Raw genomic sequence first — 18,354 nt, 5'->3', positions numbered from 1 at the left:
TGGAGTAATGATGCTGAAAATTCAGCTTTGACATCACAGGAATAAATTACATTTTAATGTATATTAAAATAGAAAATCATCATAATAATATTTAATAATACATCATAATAATATTTCACAATATTAAATTTTTCCCTGTATTAGTCTGAATACTTTCCGTACCCACTGTATATATATATAGAGAGAGAGCGAGAGAGCGAGAGAGTCCAAAACCTCTTTATTATACTGTATATATATAGATATATATATAGAGAGAGCGAGAGAGAGCGAGAGGCAGGAATGGTTCAATTAGATTTCACTATAAAACCCAGAAACTGACGAAATGTTGCTTATTGCAGCGATTTTAAGAATAAAAACTTTGATAAAAATGGAAGAGATAGCTTTGATTGCTTTCTGCTTTATTACATCATGCCTGGTTAGGCACTGTGTTACATGTCTGTCATTAAGTCACTTCCTGTCTAAGTGTCTTGGCTAAAATAGGCTGCAGTGAAGACCTCACAGACTATAATGTGACAGCAGAGTGTGGGCAGTGATCTGGGATCAGGGTTTGTACCTGTGTCTGCTCTTCTCTGCTCTGGATGGAGGGGTGTAGACTCTCTATGGACACACACTGGCGCTCACGGCCGTAGCTCCAGATCCAGTGGTGAAGCTGAGCGTGCCGTGCACAGTCCATCTTTCTTGTGCATCTGATACACAAACAAACAATGAGATAAGGCTCTGTTGAAAGTTACAGAGGATATGAAAGCAAAATGAAATAAACTGCAGAGGCCTCTCAGAGATTTTGAGATATTTTATAAAAGCATCATAGGTCAACGTCTGGGCAGGCAGCGTTAAAAGAAAACACAAAAATGATGTTGTTCATGTTGTTCTGACCCTATTATTTTGTCACAATGTCTGAGATTCTGTTTCTCATGTAACAAGAGTGGATGGCTATTTATGCTAAAAAAATCTCCAAAACAAAACATAAAAGCACTTAATAAAATATCAAAGTAAGTCCATATGACTCATGTCCTATATTCCAAGTCTTCTAAAGCCATATGACAGCTTTTAAGCCGATATTGCTAGGATGATAGAATTCATGAAATTTAAGAGCTATAGCAGAGAGGACAATTATTTGTGAATTGCTTGTGGTTAGTAATGGTCTGTTCCTCATAAAAAGTTTTCATATAGTATCAAAAGACTTGGAATATAATGCATGAGTTGCACAGACTACTTTTATGGTGCTGTTTTGCACTTGCCTTGTTTTATGCACTTTGGTGCTTATTGCAGTATAAGTTACAATCCACTTTTACTGTATGGAAAACAGAAGCCTGGTGACTGAAAAGAAAGAAAGAAAATAATATAGTGTCAAAACTGCATGGGGATAAATAGATGACAATTTAATTTTGGGGTAAACTAACTCTTTAAAAAGAAATATAAACCATCGATCAAAGGTTTGTGGTCGGTGAGATATTTTTAATGCTTTTGAAAGAAGTCTCTTATTGTCATCAAGGCTGCATTCATTCAATTAAAGACACAATAAAAACAGTAATATTGTGAAATACATTACAATATAAAACAACTGTTTTCTATTGTAATATATTTTAAAATGTCATTTATTCCTGTGATGCAAAGCTGAATTTTCAGCATCATTTTTCCAGGCTTCAGTATCACATGATCCTTCAGACATCATTCTAATATGCAGATTTACTGCTCAAGAAACATTTCTTATTATTATAAATGTTGAAAACAGTTGTGCTGCTATATAATTTTGTGGAAACTGATGCATTTTTTCAGGATTCTTTGAAGAAGTAGAATGTCCAAAATAATTAATTTGAAATAGAAATCTTTTGTAACATTACATAACATTACTGTCACTTTTGATCAATTTAATGCACCCTTGTTGAATAAAAGTATTAATGTCTTACTGACCCCAAATATTTGAACAGTTGTGTAGTATTAAATCATTAAATCAGATCCCTAGAACAATGCCCTACAAAAAGCATGTTGCCCTATTAGAAAATACAGGATTAGTTTCCACTGTTTTAGAAAAGTTTACATGGTGTTTTCTTTTCATCTTGCCTCTGAACAATGCATATTAAAGTAGTGTTCATAAGCGCAGCTCTGCTTTGTTTACAGCGGTAACCCAGGAAACACCGTATCATTGCTGTTCATAAGCGCCACCTGCTGGCAGAAAGTGCATCTGCGTCTCATTCAGCTCGTCTGCTGTTTCCTTCAGATACATGTTATGTAGTATAGTTTCACAAAACTAAAGTCAAACCATTCTGTTTTTGCTTCAAATTTCTAAATTATACAGTCTAATTTAGATTAAAAACTACTCATGCTGCATGTATGCTGCATCTTTGTTTGGATCATGATTAAAATCCAGTGGTTGCCTCTAATTTTAAATGGAAAGAGCACAGACAAAGCCTTAGTTTGTTCATATTAAGAGATTTCTTTTATTTGTGTAACTTACTAGTTTGATTTTGGGGTTTGTTTTAAAATTTAAATTTAGTTTTGTTATATTTCAATTTGACAAAGAAATGTGTGAAACATTTATAATAGCCTAATAAAACGACACCTTTTCATTTACTGTATGTCTTCAATCTCATTTTGTAAAAATAAAATCGTGAGAAAATCGAATCATGAAATCAAAATCATGAATCGAATCGAATCGTGAGTTGAGTGAATCGTTACATCCCTAAAAATAACCCAAAATAGTTTAACGCAACTGCTGTTCTTTGGAAGTCGTTGAAGAAATTCTAAAATGATCTATGTAAATTATCTCTATATGATTAGATGTTTATGTAAAACGAGAGGTGCGGCCTGATGGGAAGGGAGTGTTGAAAGAGCAGGTGTTGGTGTGTAACAGCAGTCAGGTGAGCTCAAGTACCTGCCCTCCAGCGAACACCAGCCGCAGTAGGGATCTCTATTAGACAGACAGGAGTGGCAGTCTAAATGCTTCTCACACTGAGCGACATGGAGCTTTGTAACCTGAAACACACACACACAAATCAGAGGCCCTAAGCACTGTTCTCGAATTGGAAACTGATAAAATGCAAGAGGATGCAACTTTTGCATGAGCGAACAGTGTGAAAACAATCTCCGATTCTGATTGGCTGCCAAGACAAATCCACCGGCAATTACTCGACAATGCAAAAAAACAAAACCCGACTTTTATCTCGAGAAAAAATCTGTCATTCAAATGATGTTTGTCAAAGTAAACGTGTAATCTCTCCTTTGAGAGCGCGCATGCATCAGATGCCATGTTTCAGTTGCTGGCAGTTGAAAGGAAGTTGTTTGACTCTCGTACCTTTCTTTCAGTTAATACGTAGACGTTCTGTTTGGTGGAGTCCAACAGCAGGTCAGCATTAATGGGACTCTCTGCATCCACCTCCACTGTGTCATATTTGGTACCGGTACCATTTGCATGTAAGAACACCTGCAATAAAAATAAAGGCACATGATGCACAACTTTCCCAAACAAACCACATGATTTAAGGTATCACTCTGTAGCACAAATGCTGCAGGGCACATTATGCGCTCAAGTTGAATACTTACAATTAGTGGTTTATTCAAAAGCATGAACAAAAGCAAGCATCGCTAATCAATGCTTTTGCATACATATGCATATACAAAAGACACACACGTTGGCCACAAAGCTCAGGTGAGTTGCAATCTCAGCAGGCCGGTGTGTTTTTCAGCATCTTACAGGCAGGGGAAGTGATACCGTGGGCTGTCTGTGATAAGTTCTGCCTGAGGAGAAATTTGGGCGGTAAACAAGCTGCTGTTTCAGAGTTTCGCCATTAATATTTCATACAGCACCAGAGGGAATTGAAGGATGAAAAACTCCAAGTGCGGTTGCCGCCACCCCATCAGCTGACCCAGAGCGCTTGCAATAAGCATTCAGAACATGTCCTCTCATGCTGATGAGAAACGCACAAACACACACACACTCCCTCCTATATGCACACACACAATCATACCACCTCCAGGCCAGACTGGGCCAACCACGAGACGTAAATACCCCACAATCCCAGATTGAAAGTAGGCAAAATTGGCAGATCAAATTATATTCGCCCCTAAAAATGCCAAAAATATACTGTAATGTTGCAAACTGAATGGGTTTCCTAAGTCTCAATGAATGTTGCACTAGGATCTTCTGTCTGAAGGATCTTAAAGGAATAGTTCATCCAAAAAATAACAATGCAACCATTAAGTCATCCTTTTGCGGTTTATTCCAAGTTATTTACTAGAAGTTGGACAGTAAAACTTGGCATCAATGACTATTTCTGAACCTGAACTTTAATGCCATTTCAGAGCTTTGCTGAAAGGGAAGATCTTCTGTAAAAAAAAATGTTATGGTTAATATTTTGGTCATATGGACCACTTTTATGGTGATTGACAGGTCTGTTGTTATACAGAAAACATCTGTGTGAAGGTTCTTCAAAATTTTGTTCTTTTCCACAGAAGGAATAAATTAATACAGACATTGGAAAGGTGGGTTTTTTGTGAACTATAACTGAAACCAAACCCTAGCATGCCAAGTATAAGAGTTGCTCATCATGTATTTCTTTTCACCTTCCATGACTCATAAATTAATTCTAAACTGTTCCACCTCTAAGATCACAGAGCTTAAGACTTGCATGCTCACTCTTGTCCATTTACCTTAAATAGCAGCTTAAATCCAAACGTAACAGTTCAAGCTAACTGTGACATCTTGTGTTTTTTTTGCTTTGAAAGGTGATCTTAAAATACAGTCTCATTTCCAGTGGCCTTGAACTGTAAGCCTCAAATAAAGGATACAAAAGTGTCCAAACTGCAATGCAATTTACAAAAAAAAAGAAAATAAAAAGCAAGAACTTACTATAATACCTCCCCAAAACTTTGTCCTGACAAATAATGTAACACACTATCTGAACTCTGACTGAACCAACTTTTAATAACATAACATTACCCTGCTGTATGGTGGTTTGCTCATTACTGGAGAGTTAGTGCTTAATGACAGATTATGATTACTCCATGTGTTTGCTTTTTTAAAGAAGTCTTTAATGATGGTAAACAGCCTTTAAAATTCAGTTATTCATGCTGATTTTTCCCATTATGCTTCAGTGATGGATGGTGGGTCTTTAATGGTTAAGGATTTGTGTTGCTAACACAAAAATTGCAGGTTTAGTGCCATTAAAGCATGATGCAAGATAAAAAAAACAGCAAGGCCAATAATAGGTAACAGTAAGTCATACCTTGTGCAGCCTTCCATTTTTGTCTCCTAGCAGTACTATGGTATGGCCAACTTCAGTTGCCGTGGTGACAGCAGTGATGGGAGGAGTCCAGGTGAAAGCGGGCGTGGCCTCAAGAGCAATGGCACTGGCGATGGGGCTGGGTGTGTGTTCACCTCCGCATGGGTACTCATTCAGAGAGTCCTGCACAACCCCAAAAACATGACCTTACATATATCTATCATCAAATACATTTATCATACACAGTTCATGATTATAGCAGATGGAAAATAATTAGTGATGGGAACAGTTGGGAATTCAACAGTTTCCCTCTCTCTCATCATATTAAACTCAGGCTGCAACCTCAACTTGGCTAAAACGTGACATTTTGGCACTTTAGAATCAATAGTGGTGCAGCAATGGTGCATGAAAACACTGTCAGTATGGTTTTAGTACGGTGCTCTGTCTGCATTAGTGGAAGAATGCAGACTGTAAACGGAGCCGAATGTCATGAAAACCACTCAGTTCCAGAATATTTATACATACCGGCTCCGAATAAGAACCCATTCTCGATTCCCAACCCATAAACTGATAATACGCCACTGCTGACAACTTTATTTACTGCAGAGGACTCAATTTCTGCCTACCCTTACTGACAGTAACAGTAGGGAGGAAATTATTGGGAGAGAGTTTAAGTTCATACAGTACATTAAATTACACTACCATTCAAAAGTCTGGATACTTGAATCTTCAAAACTATTCCATTTAAATGATTAAGTTTGAATTAATTAAATAGTTTTGAAGGCTGATATAATATAAATATGATATATATATCATATATATATAAAATATATATGGCTGATATATATAAAATTGTACATTTATTAGACAGGCCCGGCTCCAGATATAAGATGAAGGGTGGGCCAAGTGATATTCCAGGGTTGGGTGGGGGGTTGTTTAATGCTTTAAATTAATCTCACATCTATTGATATGGTTTTAATATCATAAATCTATGGCAGTTGTTACGTTTATTTTTTCACCGCTTTAAGCTTTTTAGGTTTGTAGGTGTTCAGGTACAGAAATTAAATAATCAAATGTAAAATATTACATTTATACTGCATATTAGTCACTGTATAAATTAAAAAACAGAAAACAGCACGCAGAGGCTGAATTGAGTTCTTTCGCATCTTCTTGCGCTTGAATGCTTTAAATTTGCTTAAATGTTTAGGCTTAAAAACACATTCAAATGATAAACTTTCGTGATGGATTTATCACTGGCCTGATCGGGCCACTGACAATTCTGTCAACTGTCCCAAGCATCTTCCACGCTGACGCTGGGGGACCATGGTGGGCTGGAAATGAAGTGTCCCCAACTAAGCAAGCCAGAGGCGACATTAGATAAGTTTGACTGTATAGTGAAGGAAAAGCTGCCAGTAACCACCCAGCACACATTAGTCCTTCAATAATTTTAAAAAGCATCCAAGGATGCACCTCATTAAGTTGGCTGAAAGAATTTCCGAAGTCTGCAGAACTAGAACTTAGACAGCAAGATGCTCAAATACAAGAGCTGATTTTTTTCATAGATTTAATGACTTTGCTACTATGCTAAGATATGGAACCTTAATAATAAATAACAAGTAGGTGTGTCCAAACTTTTGACTGGTAGTTTACATGCAATGGCATGCAAGTTTCTAATATATGCAATTTGGCTGTACTTGGAATTCAGTCAAACGATATATAAACAGTTTAGAATTTAATGAATGTTAAATGTTTTTGGAAATAATGAGGTTCGAGCTAATCACACAGACAGACAGCTGTGTGCCCACATGCTTACAATACTGAGACAAAAACCCTGAGAGATGACACATTATGAACAATTAATATACAAAATGCAAGTAGAATATTAAGTTGGAGCTCTAAAAACTGGATAAGTACAAAGTTTCCAAAGTCAACTATGAACATTTGGATAGTGTCAGAAACATCCTGTCCTTGCTGTGTGCATAAAAATCAATACTAAAAAAGCTCAGCTGCTTTTATTATGGTGTCTGTCAAACCCAACCCATCATCTATCCATGGCTGGGAGTGATTTTTAGATGCACTCTCACTGGAGCCAGCCGTGGGTTTGTGTGTCCTGACCTAATGCTATTCTGGAATTGCAGCTGTCAGTGGATGGACATGCACAATACCTCAGCTAACAGACCAAGGGGAGTGGCCACACAGGACAGCGGAACAGTGGCACACAATTGAAGTCAAAGGAGGTCAAATACACAAACACCAAACACACCTACTGCTTTGGAAACTAGATAATAGCCATCCATTTTGCAGTACTTCCTATGAATTATTGAGATGGCCATAACTGTTCATCATCACCGTAAAGTCAGAATAAAATAAGAACTGATCCCCATTTACTTTCTTAATCCCCCTTCCTGGATATTGTGCACATAAGGAGAAATTTAGCTTTTTTCCATGCAATTAAATGAACTGAGACTGGAGCATTCAAGCTTCAAAAGGACCATGAAAGTATGATAAAAGTAATCAACATGATTCCTGGGTTATATTCCAAGTCTTCTAAATTCATATGATAATGCTGTGTGAGGAACAGACCAAAATTTGGTTGTAGTCAGGGTGCAGTCCCCCATACATTGCAATTGCTTGGGGAAAAAAAACAATCATTACAATCTTTAAAAATGCTAAGTCACACAGTTTTGGAACAGTATACAGTAAGTGTTTAAATTATTATGTACATGGTGAGATGGTCCAAAACTGATTTGATAATTGCTTAATATCTTTTATTTTTACTTTTATAACAAGTTCATTAACAGACTGAAGTCATATTTTAGATACAGTGAAACATAGACATTAAAAGTGGTTACATTATTGTGTCTTTGAGGTCAGAGTTTCAGTGGGCTTTTGTGTGTGGTGGTCACTGGGGCGGTGAGCCCAGAGAGGATGTGGGTCAGCAGAAGTCAAACCAGCTGTGGCGTTAAGCTGGATTTAACCACCTCCCAGAGGCTACACACACACAGACACCACTCCTTTTCATTCCCAAGCTCATACTAATACACACTACCCCCTTCCACACAGTAAGAGACACATGAATAGAACATTACCCAATCTCCATTAGTCCCCGTACCTCCTTCCCTCCCCTCCTTCTCTCTCAAACAAAACCTCTTTAGATTTTGCTCTTAGAAATTCTCCAGTATTCATTGGTCACACTTAAAACAACAAACCATAGACTACACAAACCACTATATACCCAAAATTACAGTTCGCTCACAGCTAACAAAAACCTTTTTTCTACTACTTGTTTTGTTATGGTAAATGGCCATTACACACAAATAAACTTTCGGTTGCATAAACTGAAGATGGAAATACTCACAGAGCAGAGATTTAGAATCAGCCCTGTAACATGCAGAAATCCGGGAGCTATCGCTGCATTTGTTATGCCGTGCGGATTAGCACTGGCGCAGGCAGCTGGATGCTAATCTGTGTCAGCACTGAGGCAGCTGCCACTCGCCCAGTCTTACACCCCTGTCGCAAAAAAGCCCCAGCTGACCCTGATCTGTCACCAAGAAACCACAAACCATGCTGTCTTACACGACCTGGCTAATAGGCCGATATCTTGTGGCTTCCACTAGCAATATATTCCTACTTATCGCACTTTAGCTGTGGATTTAACCTTCATTAAAAAGCCACTACATTCACGGAGCCACTACCTCTGGCTGCTAAAGTCTTTTGAAGCCATGCTGAGGTAGGTGGGTAGGACTGCCTAAGATTGGCAATATAAGCGGATACCTAAGTGCAAGCTATTGCCAAAAAAACAGCATAATCCACTATCTCATTGGCTAATGTTGGAATTATGCTGTTATTTGGAGGGGTCTTAAACTAAACTGATTGTGAATGGTGGAAGGGGTTTAGGGAACTACAGCCTGGAAAAAGAATCTGGCAAAAGAGCAAAATTTCAATTTTGTTGGATCAGATGACACATCAAAGGCCCTTTGAGAACAACATGATGAATTACAGTGGGTTGTAATCCTCTTTGAGGAATGACTACAAACCCAGGCCAACAACTTACCTGCGGGAGCTTCAGACAACTGGAGGACACTTCGTACTCTATATATGCCTTCTCCTTGTTGTTGGCGTCTTTGCCCTCTTGTGTGTAACACAGTAGCTGGGCGCCATGCAGGGCTTTATCCAGCTCCTCCACCTTGTACACACAAAGAGCTGTCCTGTCTGTGGGTGTGGGAGTCGACGCCTGCCCCATGGCCATGGCCACAAACAGCGCGGGTTGTTCACGGTGATAGCCGAGTACAGCCACCTGTGCCAGATTGTATCTTCCACCGCAGCAAAGCGGCACCTCCACATAAGAGTAGAAATTGGGGTCGCCTGCACAGAGTCTTGAAACATATGTCCGATACTCTCGTTTGCCCCACACGTCGCGCCGAGAGAACACAAAATAGACGTAGTTGTTGTGGTGAAAAGCTTTCACAAAGTGGTTGTTGTATTCGGAGTAGCTACCGACAACCAGCTTTCCAAGTTCTTCATGGGAGAATGCTGGAGCAGAGTGTCGGGCGACTGGGGTTAAGCGTCGCATCGTGATTGGCGGGATCCCACCAGGTCCTTTACTGGTGTAGCCCCGCCCAACAAGCATAAGCAGAACACCTTTCTGCTCAACCACCACACCAACTGTGGACACTCGAGGGTTGTTTGCTGCAACATACTGCGTGTCCACGGGGTTGTCGGTCTTGTACAGCACCTGAGAGACATTCTCCAAGCTTCGCTTCTCGCAGATGCCCTGCAGAACTGTCCCACACACAATCAGGCTGAGCGGATCCCCTCCTTTGATCTCTTCCAGCAACAAAAGCTTGTTGGTGTTGTCCGTGGTTTCTGCCTGGGTGCAATCGGTGGGGTCAATGGGTGGTAGGCAGTCCGGGCTGTCCAGTTTAGGCCCCGTTTTGCCCCAGGAGAGCACCTGCAAGTCTGGAGAGAGGTGATAGAGCACATTTACCGCCCCCACGTAGACGTGGCCCGAATGGGTGTCGAGCAGGAGGTGATTGAGGCGGGAGCCATTAAGGGTGATGAATGTAGGGGGGCTTTGAAGATGACTGGGGACCAGAGGCAATACCAGAGGCCACCACAAGATGGCGAGGAGCAGCAACAGGGAAGCAGCAGCTGGCATGGCACCCCCTCACCTACTGAAAAGAGACAGAGATCAAGAAGATAGGGAGAGAGAGAGAGGGCAATTGAAAAGAAGCATACAGGAAGAAAAAGAATTCAGAATGGAGGGACAGGGTGAGAACGTAAACAACAGAGAAAAAAGTTAGTCAGCAAGGTTAGAAACATGAAGGCAATGTGCATGAAGAGAGTTATGGGGAGGAAGCGAAGATACGGGAAAAGACAGTAAGGAAGAGGGAGAAGAGCATGGAAAGTTGAGTAACACATGAAAAGGAAGGAAAAGAGTCAGAAGGCAAAGCAAGATAGTGTTAGCGGAAACCAGAGAGAGGAGGTGATTCAGATGGGTGATCGAGAGAGAAAGATAAAGATATAGAGAAAGAAAGGGAGTAAGAGAGGGGGAAAAGAGAGAGAAAAGACAAATGTTAAGTTAACAGAAAAACACCACAGAGAATACCTACTGCAGCACATCACCATGCAGCACAAAGACTACAGGCTTCAAACACTTTCTTTTGTTCTTCAAAGTCCTGCCACCTTCACACAGGCAGTGAAGGATGCTTGAGTGAGACTGCCAGGCTTTGGTCCAGTGCAATAAAAGACACACATCTGAGACCAAGAAACATGCAATAATACTGGAGTTTACTTCAGAAAAGCCAGAATGTCAGCGTATGAGCAGCATACGCAACGGCAGCTGATAAAACGTACCAAAGTGCACCAGATGCGGGCTCCTGTTATCATTAAAATCCTTTGCTGGTGTTTGTGTCGTCTCAGGGTGTCTGACTCACTGTTTACTGGTCGAGTCTGACTGCCACAAGATGACATGAGAACACATGGAGTGTTCCTTAGAATTATCGAGATTTGAGATAGAGAGATAGAAGGAAAGAGAGGGAGAGGGTAAGTGGGGAAACAGAAAGAGAGAGAGTGTGTGTGTGAGTGTGTGTGAAAATATGAGAGTGCTGATAAAAAGTAATAGAGATGTGAAGAAGTTAGGTGCTAAATTATGCATGATGCCTGTAGCTGTTGCCTTTCTGGTTTTACTGATGAAACCGAGAAAACAGACACCGCTTTAACCACTCAAAAGTCACAAACGTCAGCTGTTACATTCATTTATCAACCTCTGAAAAAAAACAGAGAGAACATAAAGAATCATCTGATGCAATAACACCTAGATTTTCACTGTCTTCAGAAAATGCGTGGTGCATCACATGCAGAACTCAATGCCATGATGCGTTACAATTGCTACATGGTCAGTGATGAGTTTTAAGCGTTTTTAACATGTCGCCATGTACTTGCTAGGATATACTGGGTGATTTCCAGGGTGTTACTATGCAACTGCTAAAGTGTTCAAAGTTTTTTAGCTCAGTGTTATATGATTGCTAGGTGGCTCAAATCAAAAGTCCACCCCCAAACCTATATTCTTTTCGGGGGGGGTGATATCATCTTAAACTAGGATATATTGGTTTTGTGGTCTGATCTAAGCTGGTCTTAACTGGTTTAACTGGAGTTAAGCAGCAAGTGTGTTTCCCAGCCTGACTAGCTGAAAAGTGCCCAAAAATCATCTAAAACAAGACAAAAGACTAGCCTGACCAGGAAATGTAAATTGGTCCAATGTCTTTATAAGATATATGCGCACATAAATTCTGCAATGACTTCCTCTATAACAGGGGTCGGCAACCTATGGCACACGTGCCAACATTGGCACGCAAAGGGATAATCACTGGCACACGAGCAATCACATTGTTTGATAACCAATCACATTATAGCCTTGACGTCATTGAATTTCAGTCAGAGTTGTGCGACACTCAATTGCCGTTTACGGATACCAAAGGAACGAATAAGAAGTGCAGTAAGCTGAACCCCACATGTCGCAAAAATTAAGTGACTTAAAATAAACTCTAAAAATAGTTCAATCCAAAACTATTGTTTAGTGTAAAACATGTTGAAGATTAGCCGAGGCTGTTGATTCATTTAATGATAAGCTGTTTCCTCAAAAAAGCTGTTTATTCAGCATAGTGAAGCCTCTCCTTCATTAGTCTCAGCCTCAGACGTCAGTAGGGCTGGGACAATAAATCGATGCATCATGATTCGTGGATCGATTCTGAGATTTTCGGAATGCATCGTGATTCTCTCTCGAATCGATTCTGAGCTTAGTTTTTAACAGCAGATGGCGCTCTAGGTTAGTTTTTAACCGCACACTCAAATGCTCACGAAGAAGAGCGCTTGTGCGTTTGGCTGAGTAATGTAAGCGGTTAAATGTATTTGCACATCGACTTTTATGATGCTAGATTAATGTAAACAGCCCACTGTGAACATCCTTGTAATTCGCTTCAACCTTTTTGAACTTTATGAATGATTATTTTAGGTTCAAGTGGTGCGTGTGTAAGGAACTGGAAGCAAGCAGAATACGGCTATTTCTACAGCACGCAGTGCCATCTGCTGTTAAAAACTAAGCTCAGAATCGATTCAAGAGAGAATCGCGGTGCCTTCGGGAAATTTCAGAATCGATGCAGAATCATTTCTCGATTCGCGATGCATCGATTTATTATCCCAGCCCTAGACGTCACACCCACGGACTGTTGGCTGAACGTCTGATGCATACAGCGCACAAAATTGGAAACACTTTGGGAGTTTCGAAGTCGTCATTGGATTGGTTGAATTATACAAGATTTCTGGGAGACGTGTCGCGTTCTTTAACGTTCCGCCTCTCTCGAATCGATTCTGAGCTTAGTTTTTAACAGCAGATGGCGCTCTAGGTTAGTTTTTAACCGCACACTCAAATGCTCACGAAGAAGAGCGCTTGTGCGTTTGGCTGAGTAATGTAAGCGGTTAAATGTATTTGCACATCGACTTTTATGATGCTAGATTAATGTAAACAGCCCACTGTGAACATCCTTGTAATTCGCTTCAACCTTTTCGAACTTTATGAATGATTATTTTAGGTTCAAGTGGTGCGTGTGTAAGGAACTGGAAGCAAGCAGAATACGGCTATTTCTACAGCACGCAGTGCCATCTGCTGTTAAAAACTAAGCTCAGAATCGATTCAAGAGAGAATCGCGGTGCCTTCGGGAAATTTCAGAATCGATGCAGAATCATTTCTCGATTCGCGATGCATCGATTTATTATCCCAGCCCTAGTCGTCACACCCACGGACTGTTGGCTGAACGTCTGATGCATACAGCGCACAAAATTGGAAACACTTTGGGAGTTTCGAAGTCGTCATCGGATTGGTTGAATTATACAAGATTTCTGGGAGACGTGTCGCGTTCTTTAACGCTCCGCCTGGAAACAAATATGCCGTGACGCCAAACCCCCTCATGTTAGAAGAAAGCCGTTGTGTTTACAACTGTGACAGTGAGCGCTTATCAGGATCAACTGAACGCTGGATTTTCAAAAGTATGTGAAATATTTAAAGTTTGCAGCATAGAATCTTTAAAATACATCCAAGAGTTTTACACATGATCTGTTATTGTGGGGACATTTACACGCCCCTAAACATGGCGCGGCGCAAAACGAAACGTGATTGGATGCTTTATCTGTCAGTCATATGGCGTCTTGGCCCGTCCTTGCCATTCAAAGTGGCCAAGGTTCCCAGACCTTCTGCCGTTAGTCTGAAGGTCTGGCTACGCGAGACTAATCCTTCATTGACATGCATTCAAACAAAACGGCCACTGGTCTCCTTCCCTGCGTAACGCCAAAGCATTAGCATTAGCGGTTACATTTTTTTGGCTAAAGGTTGCAGGCTTGCCTTCCAGTGGCTTTGCTTCAGATCAATGGCCTAACAACGTTCGTCAATGCCAAAATAATTGAGATGGCCAATCAAATCAAAGTAGCAGAGCACGAATTCCAGCATGAAACATCAGTGTAATGTTGAAAGAGAGCGAGGTTAGATGGAAGTTGCAAATCATTTAATAGTCAACTGTTTTACGATAGAAATGTTAAATGACCGACAGCTATATCCAGTGATGCAAGCTACCTGACTTTTTCTCAAATATGGCCATTTTGAGAGAGAGAGAGAGAGAGAGAGAGAGAGAGAGAGAGAGATTAAAGTTGCGTGTGTGAATTACCTGCATCTGTCTCTCTCTACAAACCAGTGTTAATTTTGACAACAATTTTTGATTTAGTTTTAGTCATAGTCTTTTGACTAAAATGCCATTTAGTTTTAGTCATATTTTAGTCACCTGAATTGTTTTTAGTTTTAGTCTAGTTTTAGTTGACTACATCTACAGTAAATTTAGTCGGCTAATATCTAATGGGTTTAGTTACAGTATAATGCATTTATTAAGCATTATATAGGTTTGATGATATTAAGGTTTTATCATGGATTAACATCAATGACTCGGACAATAGCAACTAAATTAGGCTGCTATCCCTTTAAAACCAAATGCACAGCTGCAATGGATGCAATGTACTGATACATGTTCTCCCTACTGTTTACGTTCACTTAAGACGCAATCAACTGTGATTCTGTGTGAACTGTGATACTCGTCAAAACGGACAATTCAACATCATTTTGTGTGTAATTCTCCGTTCATGCGACGCAAAAGAGTACTCGCACGCTGTGAGACAAGCTTTTTGTGTGTTTATGCTTCAGTGTCTGCGCTCTGAAAACCGGACCGAAATGAGTTCTCTCTTGCGTCGTCAGATTTATCTATATGTCTGCTCTTCTCTTACTCCCACATATTGACATTTTTGAACGTTTTATGCAACGTGCAGCAAGTGTATTTTAGCGTATGTCCCACTGGTTCATATGTACGCATCTAACCTCCTAACCACGCAGCAGATTCGTTCTGAAATTGAATGAATCTCTTCCCAAATCGTCCCTCCCTAACATTTTCGTCTCGTTTTTATTAGTTGACGAAAATGTCAATATATTTTCGTCATAGTTTTTGTCATTCAAAAAGAGTTTTAGCTCGTTATCATCTCGTTGTCATCAGTGAAAAAAATGTAGTTGACGAACATTATGACGAAAATTATTCATCAACAAAATTAACACTGCTACAAACAATGAAGCTTAGAGTTTAGTTACTTCAAAAACATAGTTGCTGAGAAATATAATGTAGCGATTCAGTATCGATTAATAAAAGTAGCGGGGCAGCGTTGACAACATGTTTCTGTGCTCCTGAATGTTTCTGTGTGTACGCAGTGCGATAAAAACAATTTATGAAAAAAATGCTTCAGAAACTATTTGTATGCTAATCAAATATAGATTTTTATCAGAACATTTCAAAATGATTACATATTGCATTTTAAAAAGGGGGGGGGGGGGTTATTTGGCACAGTGGTTAACCCAGAAAAATTAAAAATGGCACTTCATGCCCAAAAGGTTGCCGGCCCCTGCTCTATAACTTACACATATTAATTGCTCACTTTTCAGAACTGAACTCCACAGCACAACTCTTCTCAACAAGACACAATTTGAGCCATCATTCACATCCGTGTCACAAGTAGTGCGGGATGAGTTACATGCCAAGGTGTAATATTTAGGGATAGGAGTTCATTCAAATCACTAACCCCAAGTATGAGCAATAGTAATAGTTATGCTTGCCTTCAAGTCAAGTCTAGATAGAGGCTTGAATAATTTCTGTCAGTAAGCCAAACACGATTCCATTTTTGAAGGAGAAAAAGTATCAGAGGACACTGAGTATCTGAGCAAGAAAGTTATAGAGGGAAAAGAAAGATTCATCTTTAATTCATATCACAGCAGCCAATAAGTCTTGAGGGCCTAGTATATGAGAGATGAAGAGGAGCAAAGGAAAGGAGGGGGGAAAAATCCAGAGAAGCTGGAGACTATCAGTATGCATAACATTTTACCTGGTCTCCACCTTCAAAGGGATGGTGGGTAAGAAAAGGACAGTTTGACATGCTGCAGAGATTAGCCACTTCTTTTCAATTAGGCTTTGAATTGGAGAGTTCATGCGCCACCTTGTTTATGAAGGCTGAAAGCTGAACATCGCTTTGTACGTGTCTCTTTTCTACCTAGCTTAAGGACTCATGCTATCCACGTTTAATGAACATGATCAAAAGAAACGAGCTCAGAGAGCCTACAGAATGCCAGATGATTTTTCTTAGCCTTAGTCATGACCTGTTTCATCAAGGTCTTGCACAACAGGATCTGGAAAAGCTAAATGATGCTGACTTGCATTCGGTGTGGAAAAAACACTGATAATAAGCTGACGTTTTAGATATTCCACCGTCAGCAAAAAACGATTCTAGAGCACTTTTTCAAGTGATCATATCATGAAAATGTAAGTTTTCCTTGATCTTTTATTAAAAAATAAGTTTAATATAGGCTATGACACATTTTGATGTTAGGCAAACCAGAGTAGTTATAAAAAGTCATATGATGGTGCTTTTTCTCATTTTTTATTTATTTTTCTCATTTATTTTCTTCTTAAACTGCACACAACCAGCCAAGTTTAAAACTCTTGTTTTAGCTCTATGGTTAAATGACAGTTCTTTGCAGTTTTCTACATTCATTTCTGACTACATCTAAATGCTGTTTGTCTTGTGCAGAATTCATCATGGCTATGATGTCAAGCTACGTAAATATCAATACATATTCAGTTTTGAATGACTGTGTGAACAAAGGCAGTAAACAAAGTCTAGCAAATCTCTGAATTTACATTCACTGCTGATGCTTTCTTCCAAACTGAGGTACGCTGCATTCAAGGTATACATTTTATTAGTTGATGCATTGCCTGGGAATTGGATCCCTGCTGTTGTCATTGCTAGGACCATGCTCCATTGTTTGACCTACAGGAACGCCTGTAAATCATAACAGAGGTCATTTATATATAAATATATCAGTCTTAAAGGTACAGTAGCGAAAGCAGTCTGATGAACTCTACAGTCAAAGAGGGTGGGAAATGCTTATGAAAAACTAAATTATGACTATTTTTGCACACCTTGATTAAAATTATGAGATTAAAAAGAAAGATATCATACTGGTATTGAAAAGACATTATGTAAATGCAACATACAGTATGTCAATCTTACATGAATAAATCAGTGAGGCGTTCACAGCCCTAGAGCATTTAAGTAGCAAGAGGGTGTGTCGCCACCACCGTATCCTCATTGAAAATCTAACCGAGAGAGCTAGAGATTGAATCCCACCCAACGTGCAACCATTCCTACACAGATCCACCTAACAGCAGCAGACAGGGTGAGAATGGCACAGAACAAAAGTGTGCTAAAATGGAGCATGCAGGAGGTCTCTTATACTGTCAAAACAAGCAATTTCACAGCTTGAATTAGGTCGAGCTTTTGCAGCATCAGCATTCATCTCCATTTTTTTTAACTTAAATGGTAATAACTGTTTCGGGGCGTCATGGGAACGAGTGAGAACACACTCCCTATTCACTATGAAAGAGGAATAGCTACTGCCTTTGTGATGAGGAATGGAAAAAGCTTGGGATATATATTGGAGACGAGCTCTTCCTTACACACACACACACACACACACACACACAAAGAACTGGGAGTTGACAAAGGGAGGAAATAAATGGGGGTTGGTGTAGCAGCAAACTATTGTAAAACCAGACAAATAGCTATTACAGTTAATGCATATCGCTAATAACGGCTTTTGGAATATGTAAACGTTTTAAATAGGAGGTAGCATAGTTTATCACTCCCGAAAGGTGCAAACAATTCAGGGAGAGCCATTTCGATTGCAGGCTGACCTTTGACCCTTGCTGGAAGTGCTGTGTGTGTGTGTGTGTGCATTCACAATCTCTGTAAACTTCCTCTCCTGCACAGCAGCATATTAAAACAAAGCACATACTTACTAGGTTGCTACGCTCACTCAACACTCATTACCTCCAGAAACAGACATGCTTGTAATTATAGCATGCATGTGTGTCTAATTTCTTTGCTGAGTGCATAATACACAAAACACTGTGTCAGACACAACGCTAACTCGTACACACAATTCTTCCAGATAGACACGCTTTCCACACATGCAAACCCCCCCCCCCCCACAAACTAA

General features: G+C 39.9%; 1 protein-coding gene across 1 annotated transcript in view; it reads right to left on the bottom strand.

Annotated features, from left to right (window-relative positions):
• The window catches only part of LOC107674349 (plexin-B1-like), a 46,676-nt gene that overhangs the window by 23,989 nt on the left and 4,333 nt on the right, over positions 1–18,354 (bottom strand). The window contains exons 2-6 of the mRNA XM_016468304.1: positions 9,274–10,393; positions 5,223–5,402; positions 3,293–3,421; positions 2,873–2,973; positions 554–686 (exon numbers count right to left, since the gene is read on the bottom strand). Coding sequence (XP_016323790.1) covers positions 554–686; positions 2,873–2,973; positions 3,293–3,421; positions 5,223–5,402; positions 9,274–10,377 — 1,647 coding nt within the window. The 5' untranslated portion in view covers positions 10,378–10,393. The remainder of the gene's footprint in view (positions 1–553; positions 687–2,872; positions 2,974–3,292; positions 3,422–5,222; positions 5,403–9,273; positions 10,394–18,354) is intronic.

The sequence above is a fragment of the Sinocyclocheilus anshuiensis genome, unplaced genomic scaffold (assembly GCF_001515605.1).
Source record: "Sinocyclocheilus anshuiensis isolate Anshui unplaced genomic scaffold, SAMN03320099.WGS_v1.1 scaffold188, whole genome shotgun sequence".
NCBI classification, from domain to species: Eukaryota; Metazoa; Chordata; class Actinopteri; order Cypriniformes; family Cyprinidae; genus Sinocyclocheilus; species Sinocyclocheilus anshuiensis.
This window is presented reverse-complemented; position numbering and strand designations above follow the sequence as displayed.